Source organism: Schistocerca nitens, chromosome 2 (genome assembly GCF_023898315.1).
Source record: "Schistocerca nitens isolate TAMUIC-IGC-003100 chromosome 2, iqSchNite1.1, whole genome shotgun sequence".
NCBI lineage: Eukaryota > Metazoa > Arthropoda > Insecta > Orthoptera > Acrididae > Schistocerca > Schistocerca nitens.
In genome coordinates, this window is record NC_064615.1 from 823497885 (window position 1) to 823515676 (window position 17792).

The 17792-nt window shown below is 41.6% G+C and overlaps 1 protein-coding gene across 1 annotated transcript in view; it reads right to left on the reverse strand.

Annotated features, from left to right (window-relative positions):
• Window positions 1-1014: 1014 nt before the first annotated feature.
• LOC126237080 (DNA-directed RNA polymerase I subunit RPA2) overlaps window positions 1015-17792 on the reverse strand; it is a 213062-nt gene continuing 196284 nt past the window's right edge. The window contains exons 19-21 of the mRNA XM_049946878.1: window positions 14312-14439; window positions 2502-2666; window positions 1015-1277 (exon numbers count right to left, since the gene is read on the reverse strand). Of these exons, the coding sequence (XP_049802835.1) occupies window positions 1068-1277; window positions 2502-2666; window positions 14312-14439 (503 nt within the window). The 3' untranslated portion in view covers window positions 1015-1067. The remainder of the gene's footprint in view (window positions 1278-2501; window positions 2667-14311; window positions 14440-17792) is intronic.

A 17792-nucleotide genomic window follows, 5' to 3' on the forward strand; every position in this document is an offset into this window, starting at 1 on the left:
TCGAAGTCGCCAGTTTTTCCACGACAAACGACTTTCAACAACTTATTATATGCATAATTGTTGCAACTGATTGCCGGGAATTTTTATATATATATATATATATATATATATATATATATATATATATATATATATATATATATATATATATATATATATTGAATTACAAAACACAAATACTAAAAAAAAAGTTGCATGGCGCGAGATTCGATCCGGCGACCTTTGGATTACGAACCCGAGCGCTTACCGCTGCGCCACGACGCTGTAGGAAATATTAAATCGTAGAGAGTATTTCACCGCAATGGTTTCTTTTAACTGTCCTTTTTCTCGACAACGGCTGAGAAGTGCATCTTGGTGCTTTGCCCCATTACACCTCTGGCCATGAGCTTTTATTATGCGCAGTATGAATCGAATCTGAATTTCACAATTGGCGGCCTCCCCTTGTTAGTAAATATTGTTTCTTGAAGGTTCTGAAACTTCTTATGGTTGTAATGTTTGTATATTCTGGAATATTCAATGCTTATATAAATAGTATCACTCTCCACCCAGGAGTCTGGTTCTCTCCTGTCCATACATAATAAACATGCTGTCATTGCTAATTGTTGTACCTCATTGACTACCCAGCTTTTGTATTTGGACTTGATTCTGGTTACAATGTGACAACACATTTTGGAGTGAAAATACTGTGCTAGTATGTAAGAACCATTCAGGAACTTTATCAGGAAGGAAATTTTCATACTACTTACAATTCCAATTTTTAAAAACATTTTTTGGTTTACTGAGAACTTGTAAAACTAGAGATATTTCCTTCTTGCAGTTAACCTTTCACCCTTTTCTTCTGCTGTCATTTGTAAAAAAATTTTGACAGCAGTTTTTAAGTTGAATTGTATTTGCAATGGAAGAAAATTCTACCAGTACCAGTTTAATCATATCGGGCACATAAATAAATAAGCTCTAACTCTGGAAACAAATTCTGTATCAGTTAAACATTCATAAATTTTATTTTATACACAATATACAAAAATATACACATACAAAACACTTCATAATGTCTTCCTGAATATTAATTATTCTTCTGTTACATCCAGCTTAAGATTAATATTTACAGATGCTAACTGTGCAACAAGATATCTATATATGTAAGGAATCTCAATCTCTTGAACTGCACTGCTGTCTTTGCACATCCTGCACTGAATCACACTTTCATGGTGATCTTGCTTTCGGTTCAGGATGTAGAGTGGACTCAAAATATTTCCACATTTCTTGCATATGAGTGTCTGCAACAATAAAGGGACCAATAAAAGCACATCAACAGTTTATTTACAAATAAGAGAAAAGACACAAACAACCATATCTGATCAAATCGTACTTCTCAGACTGTGAAAAATTGCAAAGTAGCTGACATTCTGTTCTTATTTACCTTTAGAGCAAGCTATAAGTAAATTCATAACTCTGTAACAACAAATCAACACTGAGTGACACATATATGAGGGAGGGGGAGCATAATGAACTTGAGTACTTTGTCTAAAGAGCTTATCCTTCAGTACACACATTTTTTTACTTACAAACAAAAATTTTATCAGCAGACATAATACGATACATTATAGTTTGAGTCACTCCTGGAGGCAGTCTCAAATGGTGTGACTGGTAGTGCACTGACAGTGGACGGTTAGGATTCACATTTGAATCCTGGGTCACCATAGTTTTAACTTGGGACATACAATCATCACAGCAAATATACTTAACTGGAATTATATTTTAAAAAAAGCAAAAAAGAGAAGAAGAAAGAAAGAAAAAAGAGGCTTGTACTCAGTAAATATTGTAAAACATTTTATTATTTATGGGAACTGTAGAATGCGTAGAGAGGTCTGCTTATTCCAAGAATGCAACAATGTATCAAAACAACAGCAAATCAGCCAGGGACGAGGTTAAACTACCAGAATTTCAGTTTCAATAATCTTCACAAATTATAATGAGTTTTTAAATGTTACATCCTTTGTTAAACTGTGAATCCATAGTAACTGCTGGAATATGTACAAGGCAAGAACACAATTTATATATGGTGGTAATGAATATTCTGTGGTGCTCTATGGGCAGTTATATACAAAATGAGAGTTAAAAATGTTCTGCACTTGCATGCATATAACATACAATGAATGTGTCATCATGTCCTCCCTCGCATGATGCAAGATAGGTATATAATCTTTTCTCACTTCTTGCTGGGAACTTTCATCAGAGGACGTGGGTGATTAATTATGCAACTTTGTAAGAAAGATGACCCAACTCAAAAATGTTTGAACTGTTAAATGTATTTATGTCACTGTAAACACATTAAATTTATGATGTATTAAAACAACTAGAAAATTTCCACTGAAGTAAGAAATCATAGTTAATTATGACAAATGTGCTCTGTAACGCTATATATTACGTAATCCACATAATTAAAATGGTAAAAGTGAAGAGCAACCACAACCTACTCAATCAACTTTCAACAATCATACCTTTGTCTTGTCAGAACAGTGAAACAATCTGTCCTGCAGCAAGAAAGAAGCTCCATGTGACAATAGTGAATCACGTTCCATTTCTCCAAATCGGATACCACCACCACGACGTCGACCTTTCACAGGTTGGTGAGTTAATACATCAATTGGACCAGTGCTACGAACCTGTTACAGAAAATATCAGACACTAAATTCTACTTCATGGGTTATATGTTACAGACAGTGTTCCTGATTGCTTGATATCAGAAATTATTGAGTTTAGAAAGTTTTCAATACAATTAAATTTTTAAAATGGCATCCCTGATGTTTAACTTCATTAAAAACTTGATCCCTATATTTACCATGTTTTCCAGTTGCATTTGGAGCTGCAAGCCAGGACTATTTAGCAGGAAATATGGTACCAGTCAGTCAGGTATGTGCTATGGTGGCATAAGCACAGATTGCCTATATGTGCAAATGTTTTCTGTTGCAGCAGCTGCATGGAGGAAGCTTGCACTATCTTCCCATGGAAGATGCTATCATGTTTCTACTTTCTGAGCATGCAGCATGTTACTTTCCTTTTTACAATAGTCAAAATCCAAATCTTATTTCAGAAGTATGCTTGTGTGTAACATGCTAAACTCCCTATGAATAGTGTCAACTGGTTGTGAAAATTAAACTAAAAAGTAATATCTGCTTTGTGAATCTACAAAAATTTATGTCATATTTATCTTTATTGCTGATGTAGCATGTAATTGTTCATAACCCATTATTTTAAGGAGGGATCAGTTCTAACCACAAGAACAATTAGTTTATATTAGGGACTATACGTTGTCCAGAGAGATTGGCAGCCTTTGGTATTTCATAGCAGTTACTGTGCCATCATGGTTGCACATCAAATGTAAAATAACCTCTTTTGATCTTTTTGAACATCTTCATACCTGTGTCATCACAAAGTGATACATATAATAAAAGTAAACTTTTATTAAGTTGATCAGTTGCATGTTTCACAGACCATATTTGCTATGAACAATGAGATGTGGAAAAGTCATATGACCAACAGTTAACACACATTTATTAAAAATATACTTACAATGCTAAATGTTGACCATATACAGGCATGTGACTGACTACTAACTTATGTTCTGTAATTTCTCTGTGGTAAAGGTGAGCTGTCAACTAGAAACAACTTTAATCTTCAGTTACAAACACTTTAATGAGAGTGCAGGTTATTTTCCATTCTAAGGCTGTATTTATAATCATCATCATTTCTCTCCAACTAGAAAGGATTGTTGACAACCAATTTCACCAGTTTATGAATTTACAAATGCCTGTAAGACATATACATGCAAGCCTCATTTGTAATTCCAGAAAGTCTCTTCTATTCGACGAAAATGTTACCCCCCCAGTCCACTAATAATTCATAATATTCAGACTGTGGCAATTTACTGTTATGTATGGCCTCAAATTACACCATTATGCTAAGACATGAATACTAAACCCAAATGTTTTAAAAGGCATAATATTTTTCTTTATTTCTTAATTTATATATGTTTTCATCAATGTACATACTTAACCCTTTCAATCCAATTTTTCTACCCATTGCATTCTCCCCAATTATTATTTATTTTACACTAATGGAAATGTGTCAGACATTGTCCGACATCAGAGCTGTAGCAGCAAATCTTAACAATGGGTGTAGTCCAACAGTGAACAATATTAAGATGTTATAGCCTTTTACAGTACAAAACTGCAGAAGTGTGCTCTTCTGACTGATTCTGAAAATCCAAGTAGTAACTTTTTACAAAAACGCCATTTACTATTTTCTCTGTTGAACATTCTTTGGCCAGTTTGCAACTGTACTTGTATTATTTGTAAAAATAACTTTGACCTTTGTCCAGAAAAAATGGTAGATCATATACATAGAATGAAAAAGCAAATGACCCATAATCAAATTCTGAGGAACACCTACCACATTACCTCCTCTGTTGAACAATGTAGCGTCTCACTAGGAGTTACTAGAAAAGTGTAGCATCTTTACCGGCAACTTTTTAAAATTTTTGTAAATTAAACCTTGTTGAACATGTGTCCTTTAAAAAAAACACTTCTCAAAAGTCCACACGTCAGAGAACACCTCAATATATGGTATTTTATCACTGGAAGATTTTACTGTATGTTGAGTCTACCTCCTTCTTCTTTTTCCTCCTGTCTGTCTACATTAATTGACGTCCCCTATCATGGTTCTGTCTGTATGTTCAGTCTAATCTCAGGAACTGTTGCTTGGGTTCTGAGGACATTTTCAGTTCTTACGGGCAGCTGGCATAAGTGGTGAAGACTGCTAGCCTCGCTCATGGGGAGCAAGCAGAGTCCATGATTTGCAGCATCATACCCGTAGTCGATTGGGGTCCTTTGGTTTGGAGCTGAGTAGAGTGTCTCAACCAGAGGCTCCATCGATTTTGCGGTGGTCACTGTTGCAGATTTTTGGACTTGCATTATGGGATGGATGGCTGTAGGACTCCCTGTGTGCACTATACAATAGTTTGAGGTCCTCTGATAAATGCTCACCAGTAATCCATGCTGCAGCTCATGTTGGTGCTGGCGTCTGATGCCTTCTGCTGTGTTTGTGGCGACTTGCCTTTAATGTTTCAATAACTGTAATTTGTAACTTGCAGCGAGTTTTTCACAATTCTTAATTTACTGCCATTCCTGGCGTGTGAGGCCTTCTGCCCAGATCACAGTGGCTTGCTTTTAAAACATTATCTGCTGTAACTGTATTGGATGATGGTTTGCTAAATTGAAACTCACTGAAAACACAATTATTTACACAGTTTTTTATTCCTTCATTAATAATGTGTGATATTTTTTATTTATTGTTGAGTCTGGAATTACTGGTTTAAAATAAATTGTAACTGTAAAAGGCAACCAATAGTAACTGATTACGGCCCCATCCACAATTGTAACTGAATCCTGCCTTCAAATGGCTCTGAGCACTATGGGACTCAACTTCTGAGGTCATTAGTCCCCTAGAACTTAGAACTAGTTAAACCTAACTAACCTAAGGACATCACAAACATTCATGCCCGAGGCAGGATTCGAACCTGCGACCGTAGCGGTCTTGCGGTTCCAGACTGCAGCGCCTTTAACCGCACGGCCACTTCGGCCAGCAATCCTGCCTTCCCTTGACTACCAGGTTTCAACCACTGTATATGCAGACAGCAAAATCAGATCGCTTACTTCCCTGGAGGAAAGTTGTCACACTCAAATTATTCTCAGATCCGAAAGCTGGCTGAAACCTTAAGTAGAAAAGCTCCAAAATATTTAGTGACACAATACAGGAAAGAAGATTAGGTGGCCAAGGAGGAAGTGTGTTCATTGCTGTGAACAAAATAATGCATCTATTAAGGTTGAATTTGAGTCTGACTGTGAAGTTACTGGACCTGAACAGCAGGCCAAGGTAAACTCAAGTTAATAAACAGATTTTTTACCAGCCAACTAATTCCACTATCAGAGTTGTAGAATCATTGAAGGAAAGTCTACATTCATTTGTGCAGAAATACTCAGATCAGGCAGTATCAATTGGAGACAACTTTATATCGAGTATACACTAGTACATCCATGGACTCATCGCAGGTGGTATGAAGCAGTCTTGTGGAAGAATTTTGAACACTTTTCTGAAAACTGCCTTGAACAACTAGTTAGACAACTCACACACAATGGAAATATTTAGAAGTTAGTAGCTGCAAACAGGCCAAACCCTATAAAGTATATAGACAGGGGTTAGTGATCATCATGTCATCATAGCGATGGTAGTTACTGAAGTTAATAAATTCACCAAGAAGGCTAGGAGAGTATTTACACTAGAAATAAACAGATAAGCAGTTGTTAGCAATCCACTTAGACAATGAATAGACATCATTTAGTTCCAATATGACAGGCATACAGGAATTACGAGCAAAGTTTAAAGTGACTGAAAAATCATTCTCTCAAGACATATATGCCTAATTAAGTGATTACAGATGGAAAGTATCCTCTGTGGTTTAATAATCACATTCAGAAAATATGAGGAAACAGAGATTGCTGCACTCTAGGATCAAAAAAGAATACGCAAATGTCATCATTCAACATTTAGTAGTAATTCATGCATCTATAAGAAGATCTATGCGGGAAGCATAAAACAACTTCCATTATCTTATCTTAGCAGAAGATCTTCCACAAACGTGAGAATGTCAAATCGCTAAGCTGACTGAAAGCTTCTATCCCATCTCTCTTCAATCGGTCCGAGGTGCAACGGAAGATAGTAAAAATGAAAAGTTGCAGCTTTAAATTTAACTTTTAAGATTTCATTCACGCAGAAGGATTACACAAACATAATGTTGTGTGAGTGTCGCACAAACTCATGGATGGAGGAAACAGACAGTTATCCATGGCACAGAGAAGCATCCAAAAGTGTTGAAAATAAATCAGTCACCGGGTCCAGAAGGAATCCCTATTTGGTTTTACAGAGCGTTCTCTGAGGCACTTATTGCAATCTCTGGCCCAGTGTGAAGTTTGCTGCTGAGTTTCGGTATAATAAATTTCCTTGAGACGGAAAAGTTTCTGTTCATACATCAGCACAGGTATAGAAAGCATCACTTGTGCAAAGCTCAGCTTTCCCTTTTTTCATATGATATTCTACAAACCATGGATGGAGGGCAGCAGGCAGATTCCACATTCCTACATTTCTGGAAAACATTTGATGTGATGCCCCACCGCAGACTGTTGACGAAGATCCAAGGCTAAGGCTTCGGTTGCCAGATATGAGAATCGCTCACTGACTTTTTAAGTAATAGAAACCAATATGTTGTCCTCAGTGGTGAGTGTTCATCAGAGACAAGGGTAGCATTAGGAGTACTCCGGGGTAGTGTGATGCGGCTGCTCTTATTCTCTATAAACACAAATGATCTGACGGACAGGGTGAGCAGGAATTTATGGTTCTTTGATGTGGTGTATGTGAAAGTATCATCACTGAGTGTAGCACACAAGATAACAGAGAGAATTTCTAGTTGGTGTGATGAAAGGCAGCTTGCTCTAAGTGTAGGAAAATGTAAATTAATGCAGATGAATAGGAAAAACAATGCTGTAATGTTCGAATACAGCATTAGTAAGGTGCTACTGGACAGTCACATCAATTAAACATTTAGGAGTAACATTGCAAAAGCAATATGAAATGGAATGAGCATGTCAGACTGGTAGTAGGGAAAGCAAATGTTAGTCTTTGTTTTATTGGGAGAATTTTGGGAAAGTGCAGCTCACCCATAAAGGAGACGGCGTATGGAAGGCTATTGTGAGCCATTCTTGAGAGCCATTCAAATGTTTGGGATACCCAGCAGGTCAGATTAAATGAAAAAATCGAAGCAATCCAAGGCTTGTTATTAGATGTGTTACTGGAAGGTTCGATCACAATGCAAGATGCTTTGTGAACTATAATGAGAAATACTTGAATGAAGACGATGCTCTTTTCGTGATGCACTATTGCGGGCATTTAGAGAACCAGTTTTGAGACTGATTGCAGATCAATTCTACTGCCATCAATGTACAATTCATGCAAGGCCCACAAAGATAATATGCAAGAAATTAAGACTTGCACAGAGTCTTTTAGGCAGTCATTTTTCACTCACTTTATTTGCACATAGAACAGGTAATGGAATGACTAGAAGTGGTCTGTGGTACAGTTCACCATGCACCATACAGTGGCTTGCAGAACTACTGTAAGAACTACGATACAGTTTCCACTAATAGACAGACTGAATCACAAGGAACACACAACATAAAATATTTTGTGTAAATCGGCTGAATTATTAAAGTCACCTACCACAGTGAAAACAATGCCACTGTTATCTAGTGCTGAATGGCACTACTCAACGGAACATTGGTAGCTCATGTGACGCTTAGTAGCTATGTTGCGCAGCAGAGGGCGCCTCGTGCCAATGTTGCGTGGCAGAGGGCGATCCATGCCAACATTGATTGCCAGTGTGTGCTTCTTGCCGATGTTGTGTTGCAGAGGGTGTTTCTTACCAATGTTGCATGCTTCGTACCAATGTTGCATGGTAGAGGGTGATTTGTACCAATGTTTCGTGGCAGAGAGTGCTTCATGGTAGAAGGTGCTCCTGAGTGACAGTGTGTGTGTTAGAACTTCTAGTTTAACAAGTATATTTAGAAACGACACAACAACACATACATGTCACAGAGTAAGTTGACATGTGAACACGTTAGCGTTCAGATAAGCACTGAGTCCCAGTCTAGCGGCCGCTGCTCGGCTGGCCGCTTAGGTGGCGCCGCTGCTGCATGGCTGGCAGGCAGACAGCGCCGCACGTAGAGGACGTGCGTAATTGCGCGGCGGCACTTTAAATGATCGGCGAGTCATAACACTTTTCCCCCCTTTGAAATTGTTGAACTGGTCTTGATGGATGTGTCCTGGAGATGGCTGACGTCCATAGGCGTTGTGTGACTCGACGTAAAGTCTCGAGGAGGAGGCTTCCCGTACGGACGGAAGTGTCCCCGATGATAACGGGTCGAGATGACAGGAGACGTAGGGGTCGAATCTGCTGGGGCCCCACGCACCAATCTGCCCGTTGCGGCAAGTCCAGTTGATATGACAGGAGACATGGGCGATGCGTCAGCGTCTGTTGGAGGAGGAGGCAAGTAGATGTACTCTGACACTGGTTGGTCCTCCGGTTCCCGCATGGGCACGTCGTCTGGTGGCATCCGTTCTGGTGCTGGCATCGCGATGACGGGTAGAGGGCGGCGTTGTGAGTATGGAGATGTGCCAAGATCCCGAGCATCAGGGAGAGTCAAGGGTGGTGTGGCGGCATTCGGAACAGGTGTTGCTGGCACCCGAGGCCAAAGCTGGTCCGAATGACGCACTGCAACACCTGTGTCCGTCTGGATTTCATACAGGCGTCTACCACGGTGTCTTAAGATGCGGCCCGGGCTCCATTTTGGCCGCCTGCCATATCCCCGTACCCAGACGAGGTCGTCGGCGGTGAACCGGCCAAGTGACGGCACCCGCGGCCGGGAGGTGGGAGGCCGCAGAAGATGAAGTAGAGTGCGGGGCTGTCGGCCATGTAAGAGCTCAGCCGGGCTGTGATCGCCCATGGGGGTGAAACGGTAAGACGCCAGGAACTGGAGAAGCGCCTCATCAGCAGCAGAAGAAGTCAGAAGTTTCCGCATTTGAGCCTTAAACGTGCGGACCAGTCGTTCAGCCTCACCGTTGGATTGTGGATGGAACGGCGGGGCCGTGACATGCGTAACACTGTGACGAGCACAAAAATCCGCAAAGTCAGAAGAGGCAAATTGCGGACCATTATCAGTAACAAGAGTAGAGGGGAGGCCTTCCAAAGAAAAAATGCGGGCGAGAGCACTGGTGGTTGCCGCGGTGGTAGGTGACGTGCAACGGACAATGAAAGGAAAGTTAGAGTAGGCGTCAATTACGAGGAGCCAATAAGTACCTAAAAAGGGTCCCGCAAAATCAGCATGAATGCGCTCCCAGGGCTTCTCAGGCGAAGGCCACGGTGACAAAGATGACTGCGGGGCAGCGGCCTGTGACGCACAAGGGCCGCAGGCAACGACCATGTGTACGATTTCCGAGTCGATGCCAGGCCAGTACACATGACGGCGCGCCAGAGATTTGGTGCGCGACACACCCCAGTGCCCCTGGTGAAGGAGGCGCAAGACCGAAGCACGCAAAGACGCGGGGACCACAACACGCGGCGAAACATTGTCAGTGGAGAGGAGGATAACACCATCCCTAGCCGTGAGGCGGTAGCGCAAAGGGTAGTAGTTCCGCAACGGATCAGAAGTCTTAGCGGACGGGCGATCAGGCCAACCCGTCTGAATACAGCGTAAAACCCGGGAGAGGGTAGGGTCAGAACCCGTAGCAGCCGCCAGCCTGTCCCCAGTGATGGGGAACCCGTCCACAACCCGCTGCTCGGCAACATCCAGGTGGAAACACAAAAGTTCGTCCCTATCGAATGCCTGATCAGGGCCCATGGGGAGGCGAGACAAAGCATCAGCATTCGCATGTTGAGCCGTTGGCCGGAAATGAATCTCATAGTTGAAACGGGACAAGTAAAGAGCCCAACGCTGGAGGCGGTGTGCAGCCTTGTCTGGAAGTGACGTTGATGGGTGAAACAAGGAAACAAGTGGTTTGTGATCCGTAACAAGATGAAATTTTGTGCCATAGAGAAAAACACCAAACTTATGAAGAGCATAAATGATGGCCAAAGCTTCTTTCTCAATCTGAGAATACTTTTGTTGGGCATCCATGAGCGTTTTGGAGGCATAAGCAATGGGTTGTTCCGAACCGTCAGAAAAACGGTGCGCAAGGACTGCCCCAACCCCGTATTGAGAGGCGTCTGTAGCAAGGACAAGATGTTGGCCAGGTTGATAAGTAGCTAGGCACGGGGCCTGTATCAGCATAGTCTTCAATTTCTGGAAAGCTGCGTCACATGACGCGGACCAGTGAAAAGGCACGTTTTTTATGCAACAGTCGATGCAACGGCTGAGCCACCGACGCTGCAGACGGTAAAAACTTGTGATAGTAGGCGATTTTCCCCAAGAAGGCCTGCAGTTCCTTAACAGACGTAGGGCGAGGAAGGGCATCGATCGCAGCGACAGTTTGTTGAAGCGGACGAATACCATCCCGAGAGAGTTGAAACCCCAAGTACGTGATAGATGCCTGAAAAAATTGTGATTTCTGAAGATTACACTTAAGACCTGCAGTCTGTAAGACATTAAAAAGTGTGTGGAGATTTTGAAGATGTTCGTCAGTGGTGGAGCCCGTGACAACAATGTCGTCGATACACCCAGGAACAGGGAGCAATAATTGTTCCAAGAATCGCTGAAAGAGAGCAGGGGCGCTAGCAACCCCGAATGGCAAGCGTTGGTATTGATAGAGGCCGAAAGGCGTGTTAAGGACCAGAAACTGCCGGGAAGCAGCGTCGAGAGGAAGTTGATGATAAGCTTCTGACAGGTCAATTTTAGAAAAATACTGCCCTCCAGCGAGTTTAGTGAACAGTTCTTCAGGACGGGGCATAGGGTAAGTGTCGATGAGGCATTGAGCATTTACCGTGGCTTTGAAATCGCCACAGAGACGAATAGAACCATTGGGCTTGGCAACTACAATGACAGGAAGCAAGACCCCTGAAGTAGTGAGACGATCCAACTCCTGTTTGACCCGATCACGAAGGGCCACAGGAATGGGCTGAGCCCGAAAAAACTTAGGCCGAGCAGTGGGTTTGAGCGTGATATGAGCTTCAAAGTCGTGTGCACGGCCTAACCCAGGAGAAAAAATGGACGAAAAGGTCGTCGACAAAGAATCCAGTTGAGCATAGGGAATAGCGTCAGAGACAATATTGACAGAGTCATCTATGGAGAACCCAAAAACGCGGAAGGCATCGAAACCAAAAAGATTTTCTGCGTTGCCCTGGTCGACCACAAATATGGGAACAGTGCGAACGACGGATTTGTAAGATACCTCCGCATTAAACTGTCCCAAGAGAGAAATCTTCTGTTTATTGTACGTCCGTAATTGCCGAGTGACAGGGAACAGGAGTGGAGAACTCAGCTGAAGATACGTCTGAGAATTAATTATAGTGGCGGCAGAACCGGTATCCACTTGCATGCGAACATCTCGACCAAGAATTTGGACAGTGAGGAATAACTTCCCTGAAAGGGAAGAAGTGCAATTGACAGACAACACAGAATCAGAATCAGCGTCATGTTCCTGAACATCATGTATGCGGTCGGACTTGCAAACGGAAGACACATGACCTTTCTTTTTGCAGTTGTGACACACAGCCCAACGTTGTGGACAATCCTCGCGTGAATGTTTCGTAAAACACCTTGGACATGAAGGAAGTTGCCGGGGATTTTGCTGCAGTTTCTTAGGGGTTTGTTTACGGCTTGGCCGAGGCTGCGCGTGGGAGCGCACTGCGGCCACGTCGGCCGGCGCGGACGCGCCGCGCGCGTCGTCAACAGCGCACAGAGGTTGTATTTCCCCGACGTCACCCCAAGCTTCTATTTGTGCCCCAGCGGCGCGAGAAATTTCAAAAGACTGCGCAATGGAGAGAACTTCATCTAAAGTCGGATTCGCCAACTGAAGGGCACGTTGCCGAACTTCTTTGTCGGGCGCCGACCGGATAATAGCATCCCGTACCATGGAATCGGCATAGGATTCTTTGTGAACATCAGTAACAAAGTGACACTTTCGACTGAGGCCGTGAAGTTCAGCAGCCCAAGCGCGATAGGATTGATTGGGTTGTTTGTGACAATGATAAAAGGCAACACGAGAGGCTACCACATGCGTCTGCTTTTGAAAATAGACCGACAGAAGGGAACACATTTCAGCAAAGGACAAAGACGCAGGATCCTTCAAAGGGGCCAATTGCGACAACAACCGATACATTTGAGGCGAAATCCAGGAAAGGAACAGAGACTTACATGCTTGTTCGTCCGAGACATAAAATGCCAAGAAGTGCTGTCGAAGACGTTTTTCATAATCCGACCAGTCTTCTGCCGTCTCGTCGTAAGGAGGAAAAGGCGGTACAGCCAACGACGAGAAACGGCCCGCATTTGACGCCGCGACAAAATCGCGAATCGCCGCCGTTAGAAGCGTTTGCTGTTCAAGGAGATTTTGCAAGAGTTGCTCGACAGTAGCCATGGAACCCTGTGAGTCAACGGTGAAAAGGAAAAATCCACTACCTCGTCGCCAATTGTTAGAACTTCTAGTTTAACAAGTATATTTAGAAACGACACAACAACACATACATGTCACAGAGTAAGTTGACATGTGAACACGTTAGCGTTCAGATAAGCACTGAGTCCCAGTCTAGCGGCCGCTGCTCGGCTGGCCGCTTAGGTGGCGCCGCTGCTGCATGGCTGGCAGGCAGACAGCGCCGCACGTAGAGGACGTGCGTAATTGCGCGGCGGCACTTTAAATGATCGGCGAGTCACAACAGTGTGCTGCATACTAATGTTGTGTGACAGAGGGTGGTTTGCACTAATGGCAAAGTGTGCTTCATAGTTATGATACATTGGTAAATACAGGAAAAGTTGACACAGAAAGTGCAGTTCCCATAAGGCTGGTGCCAGAGCCAGGTGCCCAGCAAGTTGCTGTAGCTAACACCAAACTCCATTGCAGTTGGGCAGACCACACTGTACTGGCACTGTAGTCGGGTGACCGGTCAGTGAACACAGCTTGCATAAAACTGGCTCTGTTGTCAAACGGACTGGTTGGTACAGGGCTTGCAGCTCACATCCTTGTCACGAGATGTCACACTATAAGCCAATTAAATATGGAACTTTTCTGGCTTATATAACTTTAACTGTTTGAAGTTCTACGTAAGTAATGTTATTCGGTTACTTCTGAATGTTAATCGTAACTCTACACAAAATTGCCGCTATGCCACAAAGTCATCTGGCCATAGATACTCTTGTGTTATCCATGTGAAGCTGGCCCACGTTGCTAGTGAATGCATAAATAGCAAACTGAATAGAATGGTCCTGTTAAAAATCTTACTGTAATTCAATAAGTATTTAATCATTACACTGAAGAATATTTAACACTCCTGAAAAATTTTAGAAAGTTATACAAAAAGAATTGTCCTCAGTTATGGACACACTGAAATCATCTTTTTTCAATGAAAGCTTAACAAAGAAATAGTTCAGTTAGGCTGGAAAATTACACTGAATTAATTATATTTACACAAGTGGAAAAGAACATTCAACATTGTAAACCAGAAAATTTTAGTGCATTAGTGAAAATAATATAAACCTTAATATTAATCTCTCACCTGCCATTTGTCAGAAACCATATGGCGGAGACGTTGATAATGAACAATACCAAAAAAAATTTTTGCTGTTAGTTCACGACCATCAACACCACTATACATGGTTTCAGTACCATAATAATTATAGCCTCCTGCAAAGGATGAAAGAAACACGATAAAAAATAATTGCAGGTAACAGTATATTAACCATGAAATAAAACTGGCTCAACAAAATAAACACATCAATCATATATCAGTTGAACACGTGTATGCTATTCCATAGTGCGCCAGCACAAATTTGGAAATGGTAACAAAGAAAAATATTCTTGGCTTGCACAGAGATTCACATCAGTTAAATTTTGTTTTTTATTTTTAATCTCGAAAAATATTGTGTTATAAGCTTTCAGTGAATTAAGTTTGGTTACCTGGATTTCTGAAGTAATGTGTGTTGGGTATTCAGTTGAAATTGATAAATTTGAAATCATGCCATCAGTATATTCTCAGTTACAAACATTTATCACTCACAGGAATTAATCAAAAGTTGATGAAGGTTAACGAAAGTCTACTCCCTTATTTTCAACAGTTAGGAAATGAGTGGCTGATTTCAGTTCAGAAGTGGTTCTCTGTACTGATTACCTTTCCAAGAGGGGGGGGGGGGGGGGGGGGAAACAACAGTCAATACTTCGTAAATTTTCTGCACCACTTCGATGAAAAAGCCCAAAAAATTATGTAGCGGTAGGACAAATCATCTTCCCCAAATGATGTTTCGGCAATGGGAAAACTTGGCAATTTAAAGTACAAATAGTTGGAACGTGATTTGATTTGACACCATCTGACTCCCACATGGTCTCACAGCGAAAGAAACTGACGGCTGGAATACACTTTGAGTTAAATGAAGTGGTTACTGTAATTATAGAAGGATATATTACAAACTGTTTAGATCATATTTCTTGGTTGGAATCTGTTCACTGAAAAGCCTTTGTACAAAGGCAACAACCTAAATGAGGCCTATGTTGAATGTGGATGGAATGACAAGGAAATGGATGCCTGATTCTTTACTTATGAATCTATGCTCTGTAAATGGTATGGATCATTATAAATAAAATTACACAACAAGGGGCCACCTCTGTAGGCAAGTAGTCAATGTTTGTGATTCTCATGCAGAGGGCCAAGGTTCAATTCCCAATACTACATGGGATTTTTCCTTGGGAGGAGGACTGGAACAGGGAGCAATCAGACTCGTGATGGCAACTGAGGAGCTACTAGACAAGAAGAAGTAGCTGCTCCAAAGTCTGAAAAGTCAATTATGGCCCGAAGGGCAGTGCGCTGACACTGTGCTCCTCCATATCATATCTGTATGATGCCAAGTGACAGAGTATGTCACAGCTAGTGGTCAGCATAAAGCCACCTTCAGGGCCTGATCATGGAAATTGGGTCATAATCAATCCTGGTGAAAATGGTACAAATTGCTAGCCTGGTCGAAACTTTGTAAGTAACATATTTACTGGCCTTCTCAACCTTCTCTGCCAGTCGCCAGAACTATCTTAGTGTGACCTCACAGCCCACACTATGGGCTTTATTTGTTCTTATGTGTGCCACGATGTGCAGCTGGTTGCATACTCTTTTCCACATGAGCTCCCCAGGCATGCACACTGAATGCACCTAGGGTTCCTTCCCATCTCTTGCTGCCAGTTCTATAAGTGATACATTATTCGAACTGCTAACAATTAATAATCCTCTATCCTTGTACATCTACCTCCTTTTAACACAGGACATAGCATGTTTCCTAACACTTGGAGTGTGTCTCATTGGCTTGAATTTGATTTCAGCGGAAGATTCCATCTTGAACTATTTGGTTAGGGGGATTGATGTAACACCCTGAGTTCTCCCTGACCCCTGTTTCTCCTGTACAGGGGCCCTAGCCCTTACAATTAACATGCCACTCACAGTCAAGTGGCCTAGTAGTGGAAGACCCAATACTTCCTGAAGAGGAGACAGGATCCACAGGAGAGGTTAGTACTTCAGGTATCTTTTGTATCTCTCTTACATGACTCTCAGGAGCTTCCAACACACCCACTTGCAGAAGCCCCCAATTGTTTGACAGCGATCAGGGCAATTTCCAGCTGCTTATGAACATCAGCTAACTCTTCCCATGTTCAAGAACAGAATTCACAGACCGGCTCCACTGTGGTGCTACAATGTTTTACAGAACAGCAAACAAATAACTTTAAAATAAACCAGCTGATTCTCTCTTCATTTCTGGATATGATAAGCTGGAAGTTTAAAAACTAAAGCAATTTGTTGGACACAAAGTGAGATTTCTATTACATGACACAGAAGCCAGGAAGATAAAACCTTACTTTCCACCAGGTTGAACAAAGGTAGGGTTATAATTGTCCATTAATAACTGACAATACATATTTTCCAAAAGAAATCACAATTCGCTATTTTAAAAGGCACATTTTTATCCTAATAATTCTGATAATTAAAACTCATCATACAGCTGAGGTGCTGAAAACAAACAAACACACACACACACACACACACATATGATGTCCCAGCTGACTACATTAGTGCTAGCACTGCAACTTGACTGCATTTATTTAGTATCATGTTGAAAGTAGTGTTGTGAAAAGGTATGAAGAACCTGCAACAATGGTAGCAGGTAAAATACTTCTTTGAAGATCATTTTGCTGTAACTACATGCATTCTTTGTCTACAATGATTCTCATTTCGCAGGAATATTTTAAGTTATAAACTACTGCTACAGATTCTAACAATGGAATTTTTATACGTAATTGGTGCTGATGATGTTATTATTATATTATTATTACCAGTAAAATTACACAGATTATACACTCACCATTCTGCTTTAAATAGTTCAACTGAACTTTTGTTCCCTCTCTCATTATGATACAAAATACTTCAAAATTATGAACAGAAGACTGATGGACAGAAAAGGAATGAGGAGAAAATTAAATCAGAGGTACAAGCCACATTAAAGATAGCATGCCTTTTAAGTGCTGTTGTAAGAAGGCAGTTTGGTGGGTCACTATGTTGCTGAGTAAGTGTGTGTCAAAGAAAATTTTCCTCCTCCTGAAGGAGAACAACACTCTTGAGAGTAAAAAATGTCTGTTTTCACCAGACCACCAGGAAAAACTGTTTCACGTTTGGTTACAACAACACATCTGTTTCAAAATCACAGAATGAGCTCAAACATGTTGAGGTATTTCAAACAGGAAGACTTCCTCCATGTAAACCAGCAAGGATTCTGAAAACCACCGTCATTCAAAACCAATTTGCAATTTTCTCACACGACATTGTGAAAGCTTTGTTTCAAGGCAATCAGGTAGAGGCACCATTTCTTGACTTCTAAAAAGCATGATCACATGGAGCATCAAATGAAATTATCAAAAGTACAATCAAGTGGGACAACAAGTGACATTTGTGATGGGATTGACAATTTCTTGCTGTGGTGGATGCAGCATGTTATCTTGGATGGGGA